Source organism: Hippocampus bargibanti, linkage group LG08, assembly GCF_051943395.1.
Source record: "Hippocampus bargibanti isolate YZ-2025 linkage group LG08, ASM5194339v1, whole genome shotgun sequence".
Taxonomy (NCBI): domain Eukaryota; kingdom Metazoa; phylum Chordata; class Actinopteri; order Syngnathiformes; family Syngnathidae; genus Hippocampus; species Hippocampus bargibanti.
In genome coordinates, this window is record NC_142741.1 from 3,083,572 (window position 1) to 3,105,000 (window position 21,429).

Sequence of the window (21,429 nt, forward strand, 5' to 3'; positions counted from 1 at the left end):
GAAGTTCAAATACAATATTATTTTGTCTTGTGAAATAATATTTTCTTCACAGAAAAGGCTTTTCTGGCACGAGTTTTGGAAAAAGATATTTTATCCATATTGGAGAGTACAACATACAAAACAATGCTTCTAAATGATGCACACTGTATAAAACAGTTTGCCTGCATACATACAGAAGATTAGCCACAATTTATTGACGAGTCATTTACACATCTGCTCGTGCAGTTTATTGCCACATAACAAATGGTTACAAAAAATAATAATTGTAATAATCAGCTGCAATGGTAGTGTTCTGCAAAGAGCACAGTAACTCATAAAGCGACCTTAATGAGGAAACTTAAAAAAAATACTGAATAACTCACAAAAGAGGTCAATATAGAAAGTCACCAAGATAGAAAATCCCTAGAAATGTTCCTATTATTACTTTCCTTGTTCAGCCAGCACCATATACGGGTAACATCCGACTTACGACCGAGTTCCGTTCCGATGAAACGGTCGTAAATCAAAATGGTCGTAAGTCGAACTCCATTCAAAATGTTGTATAGAGACTCGGAGGCTAAATGACTATCAACCCTCCCTTTTTTGTTGCCATCACACAGTCGATTGCTGTGCGAGAGTGACATGCTGGTTGGTTGGCCAAAATTATTGTACATGCTGGCGGCCTGCTAGCGCGTTGCGGTGCCAGGCGTAGAATTAAAAATTTAAAAATAGGGTCTGGAGGTCGTGGTCGTAAGTATGAGTGGTCGTAAGTTGAGATGTCCGTAAGTTGGATGTTACACACACACACACACACACACACACACACACACACACACACACACACATATGTGTGTACATATATATGTGTATATATATATATATGTGTGTGTGTGTGTGTGTGCAACATCCGACTTACGACCAGCTTGACTTACAACCACAACCTCCATTAAAAAAAAAAAAAAAATTATACGCCTGGCACTGCAACGCGCTAGCAGGCCGGAAATGTGTTCGACAATTTTGGCCAGCCAGCATCTCACTCTCGCGTGATGGCACCAGAGGGGGGAGTTTGCCAGTTATTTAGCCTACGAGTCTCTATTCAACATTTTGAATGGATTTCAACTTACGACCATTTTGACTTACGACCGTTTGGTCGGAACGGAACTCAGTCGTAAGTCGGACGTTACCTGTATCGAGAAACACTACAAATAATGAAACATGTCTGACCACTGTACAATAGCAGAGTCTATGAGCTATAAAAATACTGTTGCTGAAGCTTGTTAATCATGAAATAAGCAATCAAAAACAAAACTTCAAATTCAGATGCTTTGATTGACAAGGCAATAACTGGATAAAAATAGATTTGTGAATAGACTCATCTGACGGCTCGAATGCATACAGAAGGACTTCTTTAATCGATTGCAAACATTTATGCTTTCCTCTTCAGAACTTTTTGAATTATATTCATAACTGGATGAGTAACAAGAAAGCATCTTCTCCAAATCTGAAGCCATTGTTTTGATTCTTGGGTAAAAAAAAAACTGATATTTTAGCCAATGAGGATTAAGCTAACTGAAGATTTGTCGCAAAATGATTGACGTGAATGACGAAATGAATGCATTTGAAAGAACATTTGTGCTTTCATTACCTTACTTATGTGATTAAAATAACGCGATGGCATTGAACACAAACAGTTGGCTGCACGTCTGATAGGCAATAAAAAATGAAAATGATATAAAATTTTGGCACCGCAACCTCATACACCGTTAACAAACTCATAGCTGCCGTGACCGCTCGGCCTCGCACGCACACACACACACACACACACACACACACACACACACACACACACACACACACACACACACACACACACACACACACACACACACACACACACACACACACACACACACCGATGTACAGTATCTTACAAATATATCAATAAACAGAGATACATCAAGTCTACACATGCAGTAGCGCCTATGTACATGTATGTTGTATAAAAAAAAAAATCAACACATGAGAAGACTGTATGTATTAGTCATGCAAATGTTGAACTCACAATTTTTTGCGAGGGTGGGGCAGTTTATAGAGTAAAAAATGGCCACTTTTACTTTAAAAGTTGAACAAATCGAGTCGTAAAAAGACCCAGTGAAATAAAGGACCTCAGTCTGACGAAGATGTTAAAAGTGTCACATTAAAGGACAACCGACGTCACTTTTTTGTTTCTTAACTGACATCAGAAAAAACGTTTTATAGCATCTAAAATACCCAAAACACCCAGTTTGATATTTTTATTCAAATGCAAAACACCAATAAAAATGACTTAGTGTCCAAAATCTGCTAAAAATTGAGCTGCAAATTGGGCATTTTCAGAAAGTCCCGCCCCCAGTTCGTGACGTCACGCCAAGACGTTTTGCATCGCTGGTGAATCAAAACAATGGCCCAAAATGGCCACCTCCTGTGGCCAACTCTGTTTCCACAGGCTGATAAATTCCTTATATGGAGCTTAGACGCCCTCTTCTGGCGGCTTTTGGGTGCAACACAAGGTTTTCAGACTAAACAGTACAGCAAAATACATTGACGTGATGGAAGGACTGCTACAATGTGTCTTTTTTTTCCACTCAGGGGCGTTCCTTTAGTGAGGTCACGTACTGACTCGTCACCAATTCAAAACCAAGACTTCCTGAATATTTAGCGGGAGTCTTAAAACGTAAAATATTGCTATATGCGGTGGAATTGTAAAATACGCTCAGTAGAAGTCATTTGAAGCCATTTTACAAATTATGGACACAATTTGTCCGGAGACGTCGGTTGTCTTTTAAATTGTGAGCTTAGTGTTTGTGTGTGTGTGTGTATCGTCTTTCTCACTTGTTCAAGAGTCCGGGGGGGGGGGGGGGTATATCCATCCTCCTGGGAAAGTAGTCCTTCCAAACAGGTCATTGACTTGTCTGTGGCGAAGCTTGCCCTGCTTATGTCTAAATGTTCACCGTGGGTCCATCAAATTTTGTAACCATAGCAACAATTTCTTGTTAAATCCAATTCAGTGTTAAGACCAAACCATATTTATGGTTAGTAGATTTTTTGTGAAAAAATAATCTTGTTGATGATTCAAATCCCCTGAACGAAAGCATGATTTTAAAGCTCTGATCTGTCAGGCTTACTTGATCGGTAGTTTAGGTCAAAAATTGGCTTTTTTTTCCTGAAAAGATTCCAATTGTATAATTAGTTGTCTGTAGCAGGAGTGACAAATACAAATGGTGTTTGGTCCATGTTTTTTTTTGGGGGGGGGGGGCTAAAATAATATAGAAAAGAAAAGAGACTTTGGGTTGGAACCATCATGAGTAATTCCTGAGCTGGAGTAGCCATTAGAGCAAGTTCCAAGGTATGTCCAAAATGACTCAGGAACTAGTCAAGGGGGGGGGGGGGGGTCCAGCTAAAAGTCCAGCTAAAAGTGAAAAATCAGATATTTGAGCGAGAACCAGAGGCGAAGTCAGAATCAGTCTTTCTTAAAAATCTAGCTAATTGGCTAAGGTTTGCTTTCTTTATCTTGAAATGTATTATTATTATTATTATCTTTCAAAACAAAGATAGACCCATGATAAAACCAAGATGACATACTGAAAAACGTGAGGCAAGCGAAACCCAAGACCGAAGATGCACAAAAAGCTACTCGAGTCCAAAGCAAGGACCTGGTTCCGGGGATTTAGTCGGATTTGTGACAATAAAGGTCTTTGAGGGCTTTGAGTTCTTCGATGAGTGTCTTGTTTTGATTCTCCAGGACGGCCACTCGGTTTTCCAGACACTTGACGTACTCCTTTTTCTTCCTGCGGCATTCCCGTGCCGCCTCTCTGTCGGGACATATTTTTAAGTAACTAGTTCTTGTTAGAACTAGTTTATTTACACATCCTAAAAACAGCCAATGTCATTTCATTTCTACTTATTTTTATCAGTTAGTTAGTCTATATATTTATGTAGTTTAGTTATTTGTATATGTTAGTTTAGTATACATGTACGTAGCTCAGTTAAAACCTTAAAGGACAACCGACATCATTTTTTTTAATTCCTAAATAACATCAGCAAAACGTTTTAGAGCATCTAAAATACCCAAAACACGCAGGATGATATTTTTAGTCAAATGCAAAACACCATTAAAATGACTTAAAGTGTCCAAAATCTGCAAAAAAATTGAGCTGCGAATTGAGCATTTTCCCGCCCCCAGTTCGTGACGTCAAGCCAAGACGTCTTACATTGCTGGAGAATCAAAACAATGGCTTCAGATTCAGAAAATATGCTTTCTTGTTACACATCCAGTTATGAATATGATTCAAATAGTTCTGAAGTGGAAAGCATACATGTTTGCAATCGATTAAAGAATTTATTCCGTGCCATTTTGAGGCAACATTGGGGGGAAACGTATCACCAAAAAAGAGGCAGAAAATGGCAACCAAGCTCCTGTGAGGAATTAATCAGCCCGTTTCCACAGCCTGATTAATTCCTTACATGGAGCTTTGTCGCCCTCTTCTGCCTCTTTTTTGGTGCTACACAAAGTTTTCAGACCAGCCAAGTACAGCCAAATGCATTGACGTGATGGAAGGACTGCTACAATGTGTCCTTTTTTCGGTCAGGGGCGTTCCTTCAGTGACGTCACGTACGGACTCGTCACCATATTCAGCGCGAGTCTTAAAAAGTAAAAAAATAGCTATATGCGGTGGAATCTTTGTAAAATACGCTCAGTAGAAGTCATTTGAAGATTTTACAAATTATGGACACAGCTTGTCCGGAGACGTCGGTTGTCCTTTAAGTTATCGTGTTTCAGTCTATCATATTCATGATTGTATCTCGTAGATGATAGGTTCTTTTCAAAATGGCGTCACTCCTGTGGTCTATACAACTTCCTCTTTGCCTCTCTCTTGGCTTCCTTCCCCCTGGCCTGAAGAGCATCTCTAGCTGCCTGAGAAATAAATAATCTTTTTTTTTGTATATCACCTTGCTTCCTGCTGATTGAATATTTGAATATTTCCACCAACACAAGCAAAGAACAGAACCAGAAGAAGATTATTTTTCATCTAACAGTTCTTGTGGTTGTAATCGAGTTAGCCGGTTGCCATGTTTTGCACCTGTTTTTCATGAGGCGGACCTCCCTTTTACGGGTAACCTCCTCGGTGGCTCCCTGCGTAGGTAGGGCGGGCGACGAGGCCATGACCACTCCGGAGGTGATGGCGTTGGCAGGCGCCGCTCGGATCTGGTATGCCTGGACGTCTCCGGAGGCCGCTAGGAATGGGATTCGAACGTCGAAAGTGTTAACTCATTCATTGCCATTCCCGAATGTATTCGCCGATAAAGTACTGGTCAGCCCTCTGGCAATGTTTTTCACTCCCACGAGGGGGCAGAATTTGCCTTTTGTACAGTCGCCCCCATTTCAAGCTCAGATAACTCCAGAGCCATATGTAACTTAGGAATTAACTCTTTTTTGCTGATGAAAGAAGAGAGTCTAAGGTTTCTTACGCTGCATTGAACGTTTACAGGGATGCATCTAGGAAATTAAAAAAGGGGGCCAGTTGGGGCCCTGATGTCTGAAAAGGGGCCAATTGTGAAATTGATGGGGCCCGATTTAACTCGATTGGCGAAGTCTATAAAACTGATTGAAAAAAATAAATAAATACATTCATTGGAGCATGATATTTCTAAATTGCAAATGAAAAACCATTATTTGAGTAAAATCTATTTTTCGCATATATCAACAAAAAATGTTAATTCAAGTCAAATAATTTATTCATACATAAAATTGAGGTACTACACAATCAATCCTGTGCTATTTAGATCTTCGAGGGTATTACATGGGAAGAGAAAGACCAATCACGTGGCTTGAACCGAAGACTGAGGGGCCGGGAATAGAGGACAAAAACAGTCGGCTGCCATTTTGTTGTGAGAAGAAACGGCTCATTCGCAAACGACACATCACTCATTGAGGCAGCTCCTTGTACAAAAAAGTTCGTATGGCAAGGTAAAGTTTTTGTCCGTTCGTAAACCGAAAAGTTCGTAAGCCAAGGGGTTCGTAAAGCGATGTATCACTGTATTTATCTATTTGTTTATTTAGGTACTTATCTATTTATTTTCAGAACTACGTCCCTTGCAAAGATTAAAATGTGTGTTGACAGATCAGTGTCAGATGACCCTGTCAAATGTTTTCTGCAAGTCCACCAGATGTCAGTATTCAGCAACACAGTGTCAACACAGTGTCAATACAGTGTGTCACTGTGTCCAAATGATACAGGATGCCTCTTCTACCCATTACTAGTAAGAGTTAACGCTCACCTTGAACCACCACTTGGTTACTGGGCACTAGTATCTGCTGGCCGTCGCTGGTCTGCGCGTACTGCAGGATGGTGGCGCCGGGCTGGGCGGCGGCCGCGTTGGTCATGGTGAGCGCCTGTAAGCCCTGAACGCCGTCAGTGCCGTTGTTGGCAAGCTGGATGGCGCCGCCCTGAGTGATGGCGACTGTGAGCGATGCGACAAATGTGTTAGAAAAGAAAAAAAAATGAAGCTTTGACGAAATCACCGAGGGATGAAACTTACTGTACTGGCCGCTGCTGGTCTGGTAAATTGGGGTGGGCACGGTGACCGTGGTGATGGCGTGCGTGGCCGCCGACGCGTCATCCTCCGCTTTTTCCTCCTCGATGCGAGCGACGGCGGGCGCGTCGGACGACAGGTCGTTTAGAATTTTTCTGTTGGGAAAACACGACGGGGTTCATTTGTGTCTTTTTGCTGATATTAACTCATTCGCTGCCATTCACGAATTTATTCGGGAATCGAAAAAGTGTGACGTGGAGCGCGATTCCCCAATTTGATTGGGTTTTTGTTTTTCTTGCAGCGGTCCCGGTAAAGCGCTGGTCAGACCTCTGACAATGTTTTTTTCCTTTCCACGAGGGGGCAGCATTTGCCTTTTGTCCATGTTAGCGCTTTGTTACCGCATCAGCTGTTGTTAAAGCGCTATATAAATCAATATGTACAGTATGTATGGCATTGCCTTTTGTACATCCGTCCCATTTCAAGCGCAGATAACTCCAGAGCCATATAACATATATAGTATATCCAATCAGAGGTCACTACATTTGTTTTTTTTGTTTCCAGGTTATTTAGTGTAGTTACTTTTTTTAAATTGTTTTTAATCCCTTTAAATGTGTTTGTCTATCTAGCTAGTTGGCTATCTAGCTGGCTGGCTATCTAGCTAGCTAGGTGGCTATCTGGCTAGTGATCTCTTAGCTATCTAGCTAGCTAACTATTGGCTATCTATTAGCTAGCTAGCTTTCTATGTATTTGACTTATTCCGGGTTGAGTGAACGCTAGCGCGTGTGGTTGCCGCTGCTCACCCACAGAAAAACGTAATGCTGTGACTGTAAAGTGACCTTTAGAGTTTTGAAAGGCGCTTATAAATGAAATGTATTATTATTATTATTATAACTTAGGAATTAACTCTTTTTTTTTCTGATGAAAGGAGAGAGTCTAAGGTTTCTAACGCTGCATTGAATGTTTACGTAGTCCTGAAATTCAAAATTCTGTGGGTCCTGCTATTTGATTGAAAATGACAAAAACCCTGGCACAGGAGTGGACAAATTTTTGCACATCGTCAGGCAGTGAATGAGTTAACTTTCAAATCTCAAGCATTATCTAAACTAGCTGACAGCATTTTTTCGAAACATAAAATCCACTGACGCCTCTTGTCAAACGCACATCGTCAAACTGTTCACACGGAACAGGACGTTTCAAAATAAGAGTGGGGACGAGCCGCATGCTGCCACACAAAGTCTTAAAGCCAACGTAGGTGGAATGTCTCAGAAGCGTTACCTGTATGAGGGTCGGCGAGAAAGGATCTCTCGGCGCTTCTGCGAGTCAGTCACGCTGTCCACTGACTCCTGTGAATCTTCGCTTTCTGCGATGGTTGAGATCTTAAAGCCACACAAAGGAGATTAATATTTTTTTTTTAAATATGAACGATATCATAATACTTCCTGAGTTAATGCAGTACGAATTCAGTTGTCAGTCTGACACACAGTTGGAGACCGTTTCTACAAATGTGTGTCTTTAACCCATTCCAAGTTGTTTATTTGAATATTTGAATGCATCATAAGCATTACATATACTGTATTTCCCGCACTTTAAGGTGCACCGCATTATAAGGCGCACCTTCAATGAATACAGTAAAGTCTCGTTATATCGATATTCAAGGGAGTCCAAAAAAATATCGATATAACCGGGACTATCGATATATCCGACCCTGTTTGCATGTAACTTTCTCTGTGCGTGCATAGAAATAGTATCGATATAACCGGGACTATCAATATATCCAATATCGATATAACGAGACTTTACTGTAACATATTTTGCATGTTTTTCCATGTATACGGCGCACCGGATTATAACGCGCTACAGTAGAGGCTGGAGTAACGTTATGCATTCGGTGCAGCGCTAAACGTAATGTCAACAAAACAGTCAGAGAGGTCAGTCAACCTATATTCATCGATTACAAATCAGCTTTCTGACAACTCCATTCACTCCCAAAATGAATAAACAACTGTTTTATTATTTTCTCCGAGGTAAAGTATTCGTATTATATCGTGAGACAGTTTATCTTTTAACAACAGCAAGCTAGTGCTAGTAGTGGAGGGGAACGAAAAAAAAAAATTCTGATGCTGTTACGGTAAATTAAACGTAATTGCAATCACAATATACTAACACTCTTAAAGGACAACCGACGTCTCCGGACAAGCTGTGTCCATAATTTGTAAAATGGCTTCAAATGATTTCTACTGAGCGTATTTTACAAAGATTCCACCGCATATAGCTATATTTTAAGTTTTAAGACTCACGCTGAATATTCCAGAAGTCTTGTTTTTGAGTTGGTGACGAGTCCGTACGTGACGTCACTAAATGAACGCCCCTGACCGAAAATAAGGACACATTGTAGCAGTCCTTCCATCACGTCAATGCATTTTGATGTGCTTGTTTGGTCTGAAAATGTCATGTTGCACCAAAAACAGCCAGAAGAGGGCGTCCAAGCTCCATATAAGGAATGTATCAGCCTGTGGAAACAGGTTGATTCATTCCTCACAGGAGCTCAGTGGCCATTTTGTGCCTCTTTTTGGGTGAGATATTTCCCCCCAATGTTGCCTCAAAATGGCATGGAATTAATTCTTTAATCAATTGCAAACATGTATGCTTTCCTCTTCAGAACTATTTGAATCATATTCATAACTGGACGTGTAACAAGAAAGCATATTCTCCGAATCTGAAGCCATTGTTTTGATTCACAAGCAATGCAAGACGTATTGGACGTCACGAACTGGGGGCGGGACTTTCTGAAAATGCCAAATTCGCAGCTCAATTTTTTTTTGCAGATTTTGGACACTTTAAGTCATTTTTATTGGTGTTTTGCATTTGCCTAAAAATATTATACTGCGTGTTTTGGGTATTTTAGATGCTATAAAACGTTTTTCTGATGTCAGTCAGGAAACAAAAAAGTGATGTCGGTTGTCCTTTAATAGTGCAAAGCAATAACAATAATAACTCAAAAGCAATAGCATAAAAACTGTTGTACACACGTTAATGTCCATATTCACAATATGACCAACCTTGTTGAACTGTAAACACACAAAGGAAATTGGATTATAAGGCGCATGGTCAGCTTTTGAAAAAAATGAAGCCTTTTAGGTGCGTCTTATAGTGCGGAAAATACGGTAATTAATGTGTACAGTTTTATGAATGTCATTTGTGATGGTTGACCATGCAAAAAATGTGAAATCTATTCATTACCTGCACAGTCTGAACTTGTGGGGACTGGATGACGGATGACTGCGCGGCCTGGATCACGCCGTGCACTTGGACCGTCTGTCCGTTTGGAAGCTGCACCAGCGTCACCGTGGAACCTGTTGCCGAGCCATGGCCCGCCGCCATAGATGCCTGAAGAAAAATAAAAGATCTAAGGGGTAACAACCAGTTGAATGAAAAATGACACCACCCATCGAGTTATCCAAATGAGGAAAAAATAATATTTCGCTTTAATGATGAATACCCAAAAAAAGCGCCTCCTGTGGGTCGGTTACCTGCGCCAAGGTCGCAAGCTGTGCCGGCGTGATCTGTTGTTGATTTTCCGTCTCGGCAGACTCGGCCGTCTGCTGAGCCTCGGCCGCCGCTGACTCCATCTTCATTGGCTATTGAAATATAATAATAATAATAATCATGATCATCATAACAAACATGCGAATTAACGAGCCAATCGCAAGAATTTATACATAATGGACAAAAGCATTCACTTACAAACAGATCTTTTGGGTCAACATTCGACATCAACTGTGAGTCCAAATCGATTTCAACATCCCAAACTCCTTAAAGGACAACCGACGTCACTTTTTTGTTTTTTAACTGACATCAGAAAAACGTTTTTTAGCATCTAAAATACCCAAAACTATGATATTATGATAGTATATTTTTATTCAAATGCAAAACACCAATAAAAATGACTTAAAGTGTCCAAAATTGGCAAAAAATTGAGCTGCGAATTGGGCATTTTCAGAAAGTCCCGCCCCCAGTTCGTGACATCACGCCAAGACGTTTTGCATTGCTGGAGAATCAAAACAATGGCTTCAGATTCGGAGAATATGCTTTCTTGTTACACATCCAGTTATGAATATGATTCAAATAGTTCTGAAGAGGAAAGCATACATGTTTGCAATCGATTAAAGAATTCATTCCGTGCCATTTTGAGGCAACATTCGGGGGAAATGTATCACCCAAAAAGAGGCGGAAAATGGAGTCCAAGCTCCTTTGAGGACTTAATCAGCCCGTTTCCACAGGCTGATAAATTCCTCCCATGGAGCTTGGTCGCCCTCTTCTGGCGGCTTTTTGGTGCAAGAGGAGGTTTTCAGACCAAACAAGTACAACAAAATACATTGACGTGATGGAAGGACTGTTACAATGTCTTTTTTTTCGGTCAGGGGCGTTCCTTTAGTGACGTCACGTACTGACTCGTCACCAACTCAAAAACAAGACTTCCTAAATATTCAGCGTGAGTCTTAAAACGTAAAATATAGCTATATGCGGTGAAATCTTATTAAAATACGCTCAGTAGAAGTCATTTGAAGCCATTTTACAAATTATGGACTCAACTTGTCCGGAGACGTCGGTTGTCCTTTAACAAACAAAGACACATGCACGCATGACTCATATTTCTTAATTCTATAGTTTTGCACACTACATTCCCTTTTTCTTCACCAAAGGTCCCACGTCCATTTCTTTGGTGCCGTGATTAGTGGCTGATGCACGATACAAAAACAACAGTTCAATATCACGATGTTATCACCGAACACGTCTGAATTTTACAAAAATCTTTATTGAACAATACAAACTTGTCTGCTAACAATGGACGCTACACGATGAAGCGTCTCACCAAAAGCATAAAACGTTGAGATGATTATTTACTGAAATTATGCAGTGAAAATTAAGACGGGTGTTCATGCAGCACATTGCGTGTGACGTGTGTCATGGTGATGACGGTGAGCTCACTCTTTGCGTGGCTGCTGTGCGCGCCATGATTGGCTTTGCGCATTTCTCCCTCGACTTTTCAAAAAAACAAGAAGATCAACCATCGCCACCGCTCGCCAGGCGGCGGGTGACAGCCGGAACGCGTGGCCGACTCGGGCGACGCAGCCCTCGGTCACAATAGCCCCGACCTCCCCGGTCTCGGAAACTGATGAGCCCCGGGGGCTGCTTTACACCAGGAAGTGGACACAATGTGGCGGCGGACCACATTCTGAATGGGTTTAACCGCGATGACGTCAGGAAATTGTGAATTAATGATTTCAAAATGGGCAATTTATCCCGTAAAAGTGGATTTTTCTGGGGGTGGGGAAAAAGCTGCGACTTGGTCCAAAACTAGCTTCGGTGTTAGCCTATGCTAATTGCTTAGCTACAATACAAACAGCGCGAACTCAACAGTCACGCATTGCATAAATTCAAAACATCGAAGTTCGTTTTAGGTCCAGTACCCCACGCCCCCAACCAAAAAAAACAACAACCGCAGCTTCTCCACACAGCATCCCGCAATAAAAACACTACCCAGCCGCCATGATTTCTTTGTTTCCTTCGGGCCGAACCCGACCAGCACCGAACGTTTTCGCCGTAGCCGCCAAAACGTGCCTCCTTCCGCCCTCCTTACCGATACAGACTCCCTTCGTCACTCTCCGGGCCTCCGGAGCTCCACTTTTATTGTGGCCGACACGTAAGAGCCCGCGTCAGGCTACACCTCCGCCGCGTCACCGCCGACAACAAGACGGAGATTGGAGAGAAGGATCCAGGCAAGACGAAGCAGATGGCGACGCCGTCCGGAAATAGCCGAAGTCTCTCATGGCGGAAAAACACGAAACGGCGCGAATGGAGTCGGAAGCCGACGTGCACTTTTCCTTGTGAAATTCACACTCTTTGTAATGTAATCATCATAATTTATTTAATTCAAAGTCCAGGTTATTAGATATATGTATGTACAGAAAAAAAGAAAAGGTCATTTCATTCAACATAAAAGTTGATCATACTCATTATTGCCTTTAGAGGGCGCCAAAAGATCATTTTACACGTTTACTTGATTATGAAACAAACCCGTACAGTATTTTCTTTATTTGATGCTTACGGACGAAATGAAATTACTTGTACGTGGTTTAAATTCATCTCCACGGGTCAGCAAAGTCAAATTTCATGAAACGGTATCGACTCCAGGCATTTATTGGAGGAGAATTTTCATCAATCACTTTTCATTAAAGCTTGTCTTCATCCGCATTTCAGGTTAGCAAGAGCCTACCTCTGTTTTTGGGCAAGTGGAGATGCAACCCAGAAGAATATCAAGGCACATTGGCTCAAAACAAAGGGACAAAGTGACAATGATGCAGTACACTTCTTTACACCCACTGCAGACTTCAAGCAGTTTTGTGTTTTATGGCACGTCGTCAATTTTTTCTGCCATGCTCAGCCCACACACAACGATTAAAACTCAAACGCCTTCCCAATTCGGCATCACCCATCTGTCTTCTATACTGTGTAAGGTTTAAAATCTGATAGCCGTTCAACAAAATGTGAAGGACGATTTTGGATAGGAAAAAAAGCCTGAAAATATAATTCTAAAATAGCCTCTTTAAACCCAAATGACAGACTCACTTTGTGTTTTTGGACATGTCGTCTTGAGAGATTTTCGTGGTGACTAAATAAAATAGACATTTTCACCGCTTATGTTGTTGACAAATGGCTTTAGGTGTTACATTTTCATTGAATTGAAGCGGATTTACGTGACATTTAGCTTGTAACATGCATATACATTTCACACCTGATCCATTGGTGAAAAGGATGCTTTGATCCTCTCCTGTTTCATCAAGAACTGCTTCATTCTTCAAATTTCGATTCCCTCTCGTTCCCTCAGATCCTCTTCTTCATTCCACCTCTGTGTGCCCCCCCCCCTCCTGCACGTCTCAGCACGATGGGGGACAGTGCTTTCAGCTGCTTTGCCCCCAAACTCTAGAACTCAATTCCTACCAACATTCGTAACATCGATTCTCTTCCCACCTTCAAATCCCATCTCAAAACCCAACTATTTAAAATAGCATTTTCTGTGTAGCTCTATCTCTTGTTTCTATTTATAATTGTATTTTATTTATTGCATTCTATTTATAATTGTATTTTATTTATTATTGTATCTATGCTTGTCTGTGACTGTAAAGGGTCCTTCGGAGCTTTGAAAGGCGCTTGAAAAAATGTATTATGATGATGATGACGACGACGATTGGATTGGATTTGGATTGGATTTGCCTTTATTAGTCTCGCAGTGGAGAAATTTACATTTCACAGCAGCAAAGTGATAAAAGGAATTATTATTATTATTATTATTATTATTATTATTATTATTATTATTATTATCATACAACAAGAGAGTACAGAAAGTGCTGAAGTTTTTTTGTATTTTCCTATTATTTTGATATTTTTATTTTTATGTTTTACTTCAAGATGGCGTCACGAGTTGTTTTCTACTTATTTTCCTGTTCTCTTCCTTCCATAACTTTGCTGCTGTGAAATGTAAATTTCTCCACTGCGATACTAATAAAGGCTAATCCAATCCAAATTTCACTGCAAACGAGCAAAAAAAAAGCTCGGAAAAGTTCATTTTTGAAGGCTTTCTATCAATGGAGAAAAAAAGTCAATATTGGATCGTACCAAAATGGCCGACTTCCCGTGTCTTTTCTGGCACGTCTTCTTGACACTTTCTTAGCGTGTCTGCTCATGATCGGCATGCCTGCCAAATATCATGTTGCTACCTGAAACTGGTTTCAGGGAGGTATTAGGGGGGGGGGGGGGTGAATTTGCCAACAATTCCAAAGTCACAAATCACCTCATGGTGGCACTGTCGATCTGCAGACCTCCTTCCTCCCCCATAGCCTCCCCTACTCAACCCCCCACCTCCACAGAGGTAAGGACGACGCATATTTGCACCAAGTTTATCAAGGCAATTCCTTTTACCATCCTCCTGATGCTCGTTGGTGGCTGTTTTATCTGTTTAATAGCATTTTACATCTCCGAGGCCGTAAAAAAAAGAGGCTTTTTTTTATTGTGACACCAAACACATTGTTTGGGGAATTGACCCCGCCTGACTAATGAACAGCCTTGAATTTGTAGCCGGTTATGTCAAATGAAAAGCAGACGCAAGCGTGCGTGTCTATGTGTGCCTGCGCCCCTTATGTCCCATTTGAGATTTGAAACAATAGTGTCGCTTTATTTTATGACGGCCAAGCAATCCTACAGTCATCGCATGCCAAATGAAGTTACACGTGTGCGATGATAAACATGACAAACAACAGCGACGCATGAGCGGGGTTTTACCTGCTCCCGCCGAGGAGTTTTTAATATTTCAACTTTATTTACAGCGTTTCATTAAATCCAACCTTTAGAAGTAGCTGAAAATAATGTAGTATGTCATAGTTAAGTGGCGCCTAAGTGAAGTCTCTCATGTGGAACGTTAACAGCGGAAATATAGTCACAGCCCTTCCATTTTTTTCTTACGTTGTTGCCTTGAGATACAAGTTTTATTTGTTATGTGAACAGGCTTGTGACTCAAAACAATTGTATCTTTCATCATCAAAATGAATGCAAATGCGATTTTTACCTTATTGCCTCCACTCTAATACAATAAAACATTTTAACAAATGAAAAAAAAGGACTCTATGGCATACTTTTTTAAACTCATTCACTGCCAGACATAATGTGCAAAAATGTTTACACTCCAGTGCCAGGGTTTTAGTCATTTTCACTCAAATTCCAGGTCCCACAGAATCTTGAGTTTTAGGACTACATAAACATTCAATTCAGCATAAAAAAACCTTAGATTCATTTTTTTTCATAAGAAAAAAAAGAGTTAATTCCTAAGTTATATGGGTCTGGAGTTATCTAAGCTTGAAATAGGGGCGGCTCTGCATAATACAATACAAAACCGATTTATATAGCGCTTTTGGCTGATTTGTCTGCTGGAAATTGGTGTCAACTAGTATCAAATAATAGTCTTGGTGAAACACACAACGATTCACCATCGCATTATTTATGTTTTTTTTGCTTCTAATTTCGCCATCAACACGGATTAACACAAAGTTTTGAGACCAAACAAAGTACCTAAAATGCATTGTGTTACTTTCTCGCTATGGCGCTTGGACACCCTCTTCTGGCAGCTTTTGGGTGCAACACGAGGTCCCCAGACCAAACAAATACAGCAAAATACATTGACGTGAAGGAAGGACCGCTACAATGTGTCTTTTTTTACGGTCATGGGGCGTTCCTTCAGTGACGTCACGTCAGGCATCGTCATCAACTCGAAAACAAGACTTCCTGAATATTCAGCATGAGTCTTAAAACGTAAAATATAGCTATATGCGGTGGAATCTTTGTAAAATACGCTCAGTAGAAGTCATTTGAAATGATTTTACAAATTATGGACACAACTTGTCCCCAGACGTCGGTTGTTACTTTAAATTTAGTTGGACTGTAAATTTCTACTCCATTATATCTCATAGTTGTGGTGAAAACATTAACTCGATGTAGTTTCAAAACTGCTAACTTTTCTTTTTTGTTTTTTGTTTTTAATACCGGTTCAGCCATTTTTGTGGTGGGCCGTGGAGAGCTACAAAATGGAGTCATAAATGAAAGCACCCACACATACATATACGAAACAGGGGGGGAAAAAAAAAAATCAATGGTAGCATTTGGTCTATTATCATAAATACACTCTGTGTGTGTGTGTGTGTGTGTGTGTGGAGTGTGTGTGTGTGTGTGTGTTCATGTCCAGATGGTTGACTGTGACTTGGCTGTGTACTGACAAGAACGGGAGAGAAAAGAGTACGATTGAAAGTGTGTGTGTGGGGGGGGGGGGGGTGACCTTGAGAAAGGAGTCTCAGTTGGAGGAGAAAAGGATAACACCCCCGTTACACACACACACCCCTTACATCTTTCTCCTTCTCCTAAACCCCCCTTTAGGAATAGAGATGAAGTAGGCTCTTCTTCGTCTGCCTTATTTTCTATTTTTGTGTGTATTTTTTGTTGTTGTTTTTGTTTATTTTTTTTGTCTTTTTTTTTTAGCGTGCTCGTGTCTGTTTTGACGATGATGTTTCATGTTAGCATGAATATAGCGGAAAATGTGTGGTTGTTTTAAACGCGCTGGAATGAAATAATTTAGTTTGATGTTGAGTTTGACAATAAACTTCAATGGGAAGTGTCATTTCGTAGCTTGAAGCTTCTCATTTGAGGACTGTTTCGGAAATGGTTGCTTAATCATCGCGTGAATTGAGTTACGGGTGTTTTCTTTTAAAGGACAACCGACGTCTCCGGACAAGTTGTGTTCATAATTTCTAAAATGGCTTAAAATGACTTCTACTGAGCGTATTTTAATAAGATTCCACGGCATATAGCTATATTTTCCGTTTTAAGACTCACGCTGAATATTCAGGAAGTCTTGTTTTTGAGTTGGTGACGAGTCCGGACGTGACGTCACTAAAGGACCGCGCCATGACCGTAAAAAAGACGCATTGTAGCGGTCCTTCCATCACGTCAATGTATTTTGCTGTATTTGTTTGGTCTGGGGACCTCGTGTTGCACCCAAAAGCTGCCAGAAGAGGGCATCCAAGCTCCATATAAGGAATTTATCAGCCTGTGGCTACTGGATGTCGCCATTCTGTGCCTCTTTTTCGTGTGAGAGATTTCCCCCCAATGTTGCCTCAAAATGGCATAAATAAATTCTTTAATCGATTGCAAACTTGTATGCTTTCCTCTTCAGAACTATTTGAATCATATTCATAACTGGATGTGTAACAAGAAAGCATATTCTCCGAATCTGAAGCCATTGTTTTGATTCACTAGCAATGCAAGACGTCTTGGCGTGATGTCACGAACTGGGGGCGGGACCTTCTGAAAATGCCCAATTCGCAGCTCATTTTTTTTGCAGATTTTGGACATTCTAAGTCATTTTTATTGGTGTTTTGCATTTGAATAAAAATATCATACTGCATGTTTTGGGTATTTTAGATGCTATAAAACGTTTTTCTGAAGTCAGTTAGGAAACAAAAAAGTGACGTCGGTTGTCCTTTAATAATAATAATAATTCATTTCATTTCTAAGTGCCTTTCAAAGCTCTCAAGGTCACTTTACAGTCACAGGATAAGTTTTTCTGTGGGTGATGGATAGAAAGTTAGCTAGCTAGCTGATAACTAATCGATGGCTAGTTAGATAGCCAGCTAGATAGCTAGCCAGCTAGATAGCCAGCCAGCTAGATAGCAAGCCAGCTAATAGACAGCCAGCTAATAGATAGCCAGATAGCTAATACATAGCAAATAGATAGTAAAAATGTGTGTGTCCACTCCAGTGTTTTTGTCTTTCTTCACTCAAATTAGATAGGAGTTGTTATTACATTTAGAATATTCAGTTTTAGGACTACATAAACATTCAATGCAGCGTACGAAACCTTAAACTCTCTTCTTTCATCAGAAAAAAAAAGAGTTAATTCCTAAGTTATATAGGTCTGGAGTTATATGACCTTGAAATGGGGGGCGGCTGTACAAAATTTAGATTTGATTTATAAAGCGCTTTAACAACAGTGGAAGCTGGAACAAAGCGCTAACATGGGAAAAAAAAGGGGAATGCTGCCCCCTTGCGGAAGGGAAAAAAAAAAAACATCGCCAGAGGTCTGACCAGCGCTTTATCGGCACCCAAGCATGAAAAAACCACAAAACCGGAACAAATTTCCACGTGATATTTTCAATCACCGAATAAATTCGTGAATGGCAGTGAATGAGTCAATTTGTTATCGACTGAGTGAGAGATTTAGTACAAGTAAATTAGCAAATGATTATTTTAATCCGAGAGTATTTTAGTAAGATTATTATTATTATTATTATTATTATTATTATTTTTGCAGGTAGTGCTACCTGTTTGTACTCCAACTGTGTAATTGTCCATTTTTTCGTTATTTAGTCACACAAACGGCTTCTGACAGGTGTTGTTATTGTTGTTTATCTGTTAGAGACCAGACAGAACCGTTTCATGTGAGCAGGAGGAAGCACAGACTGACTAAACGAGCAGCCGGTCGGCGCCTCGTCGGGACTATTTTTTTTTTACCGGACATGTCATAAAAAAATATGGAGACGAGGCAGCACCGAGGGGACCGTCTCCACCGCCCCCCGTCCGTCCTCCCCACTCTCGCTCCATTTTCCTGCCCAGGATGGCGTTCGAGCGGCGTAGACGGATGAGGACTCGCAGGTGAGACGGGAAGAAAGAAGGTCGGGAGGGGATAACGGCGAAGAAAAGAAGAAGAAAAAAAAGATGGACGAGGGAGACGATCAAAATGGAGATTGTGGTTTATTCATAAAGACACAGATTTATGTCGGACACACATGCAGTACGTTTATCTGACCTGATTGGCATGAATGAAAGAAAGGAAGTGTGGTTTCATAACGGGGTGACATTCAACTGTCCACGTTGCGATATATTTATATATACAGTAACAACTCGTTATATCGATATCGGTTATATCGATAGTACTGCTTATTACGATACTACAGTAAAGTCTCGTTATATCGATATCGGTTATATCGATAGTACTGCTTATTACGATACTATTTCTATGAACGCAAGGAGAAAATTTACATGCCGCAGGATCGGATATATCGATAGTCCGGTTATATCGATATTTTTTCCGACTCCCGAGAATATCGATATAACGAGACTTTACTGTATATATAAATATATATAGCTAGCTAGCTCTCCAGCTAGCTAGCTCCCTATCTCTCCGGCTGGCTAGCTAGCTCCCTATCTCTCCCGCTAGCGAGCTCCCTATCTCTCCCGCTAGCTAGCTCCCTATCTCTCCGCACTAGCTAGCTCCCTATCTCTCCGCACTAGCTAGCTCCCTGTCTCTCCGCACTAGCTAGCTCCCTATCTCTCCAGCTAGCTCCCAATCTCTCAGGCTAGCTAGCTCCCTGTCTCTCCACACTAGCTAGCTCCCTATCTCTCCACACTAGCTAGCTCCCTATCTCTCCGCACTAGCTAGCTCCCTGTCTCTCCGCACTAGCTAGCTCCCTATCTCTCCAGCTAGCTCCAATCTCTCCGGCTAGCTAGCTCCCTGTCTCTCCACACTAGCTAGCACCCTATCTCTCCCGCTAGCTAGCACCCTATCTCTCCCGCTAACTAGCTCCCTATCTCTCCGGCTAGCTAGCTCCCTATCTCTCCCGCTAACTAGCTCCCTATCTCTCCGGCTAGCTAGCTCCCTATCTCTCCCGCTAGCTAGCTCCCTATCTCTCTGGCTAGCTAGCTCTATATTTATCTATCTGTTATATAATTGATATATATGATTATACGTATATTATTTATACTGTATATTTGCCTCAGGATGGAATACATAGCCATGCTTATCGTAGAAAAAAATCTTCCAAGGTTTTGGAGGAAGTTTTCCCACAAGAGCGACACACACAAATGGTGGATCGGCCAGACCTCATGTCAATCATATCACTCAGTCGTCTCTGGTGGTCCGGCATGTCCACATCCATCACATCTCCTCAGCCCTGTGACCTTTATGCATGTGACCTATGACCTCACCGAGTCTCCTGTTCATGCACATGGCCTGACACATCGAGGTCACGCCTGTCGTTAAGGAGCACCTGAACGCATGGCTGACCTTCTCCTTGGATAAATAATCCACAATCATCTAAAATGGCAGGAGTCCATCATGTGACGCTGATCCCCGGACGCCTTTAAAGGGTCAACCTCAACGTATCACAATGTACTCACAGGTTCCTTGGACCTCTGAAAAGTACTACCAGTTGAGCTGGATCTTCTTTCAAACAAACTACTACCCCAAATTCTTTGTTGTTGGGTCATGGAAATTAGCGCTAACGGCATTAGCATCTTGGTAGCATTGGAGAATGCAAAGTCAGAGTTAATGGATGCTGACACTCACACAACTTCTCAAATCCAACGTACAGTGTGTGTGTGTGTGTGTGTGTGTGTGTGTGTGTGTGTGTGTGTGTGTGTGTGTGCGTGACTGTAATAGCAGGCTGAGCCCCATATGTGCTACACTTGGCTCAGCGGGCCCTTCAACAACATACTAGAACCAGCAGGGACCAAGACCACCATCTGTGTGTGGTGTGTGCGCGTGTGTGTGTGTGTGTGTGTGTGTGTGTGTGTGTGTGTGTGTGCGTGTGTGTGTGCGATTGTGTGTGTGTGTGTTCCACCTGTCCCCCCCATCGCATTAAAGGATAGGGTGTTAGTGCAAACAAGCAGACATGAAGAGCCAAGACAAGATGCGAAAGGAGATATCACGAACTAAAATTCGCTATTCGTATGATTAGATTAGATTAAATTAGATTAAATAACCTTTATCAAACAAGAAAGGAGTGTCAACACAGAGCGCCGATGCGTATGTGGAACTGCCGCGGCTTGGAATTGAAGCGGATTTACACTACGTGGGACAGGACGTGAGACAATCTCTTTTCGTCAATGGATGCTACAGCTTTGTGTTTGCTACCAACCTTTAGCTTGTGCACATTTCACCATGATGTCCCTGATCCACCGGTGAAAAGGACGCTTTGATCCTCTCTGTCATCTAGAACTGCCTGACGCAACAAAGAGGGTGCAGAAAGTTCTTAAGATTGAATGACTGTGTCTTTGTGTTGTCATATTTAGTTTTTTGTTGTCGTTTTGACTTCAAGATGGTGTCGCAAGAGTGGCTGCCTTTACAGCAGCTCCTGTATCTTGTTTTTCAACTTCTTCCTTTCCTTCCATCACTTTGCTGCTTTGGAATGTCAATTTCTCCACTGCGAGACTAAGAAAGGCTAATCCAATCCAATCCTAAATGGAAATTCAATTGAGAAGTTTCCAAATTTAAGG

The 21,429-nt window shown here is 41.3% G+C and overlaps 1 protein-coding gene across 2 annotated transcripts; it reads right to left on the reverse strand.

Annotated features, from left to right (window-relative positions):
* Positions 1–174: 174 nt before the first annotated feature.
* On the reverse strand, positions 175–12,351 carry creb1b (cAMP responsive element binding protein 1b). Of its 2 annotated transcripts, none has more exons than XM_089002214.1 (8): positions 12,194–12,351; positions 10,083–10,190; positions 9,793–9,939; positions 7,828–7,928; positions 6,559–6,707; positions 6,298–6,480; positions 5,100–5,253; positions 175–3,830 (listed from the first exon to the last, which is right to left on the reverse strand). In XM_089002214.1, exons 2-8 carry the CDS (start codon positions 10,185–10,187, stop codon positions 3,686–3,688), a joined length of 984 nt encoding a protein of 327 aa, XP_088858340.1. In that variant the 5' UTR covers positions 10,188–10,190; positions 12,194–12,351; the 3' UTR covers positions 175–3,685. The 2 variants fall into 2 exon arrangements, with proteins under 2 accessions (XP_088858340.1, XP_088858339.1); XM_089002213.1 differs by lacking the exon at positions 12,194–12,351 and adding an exon at positions 11,542–12,182.
* Positions 12,352–21,429: the final 9,078 nt, after the last annotated feature.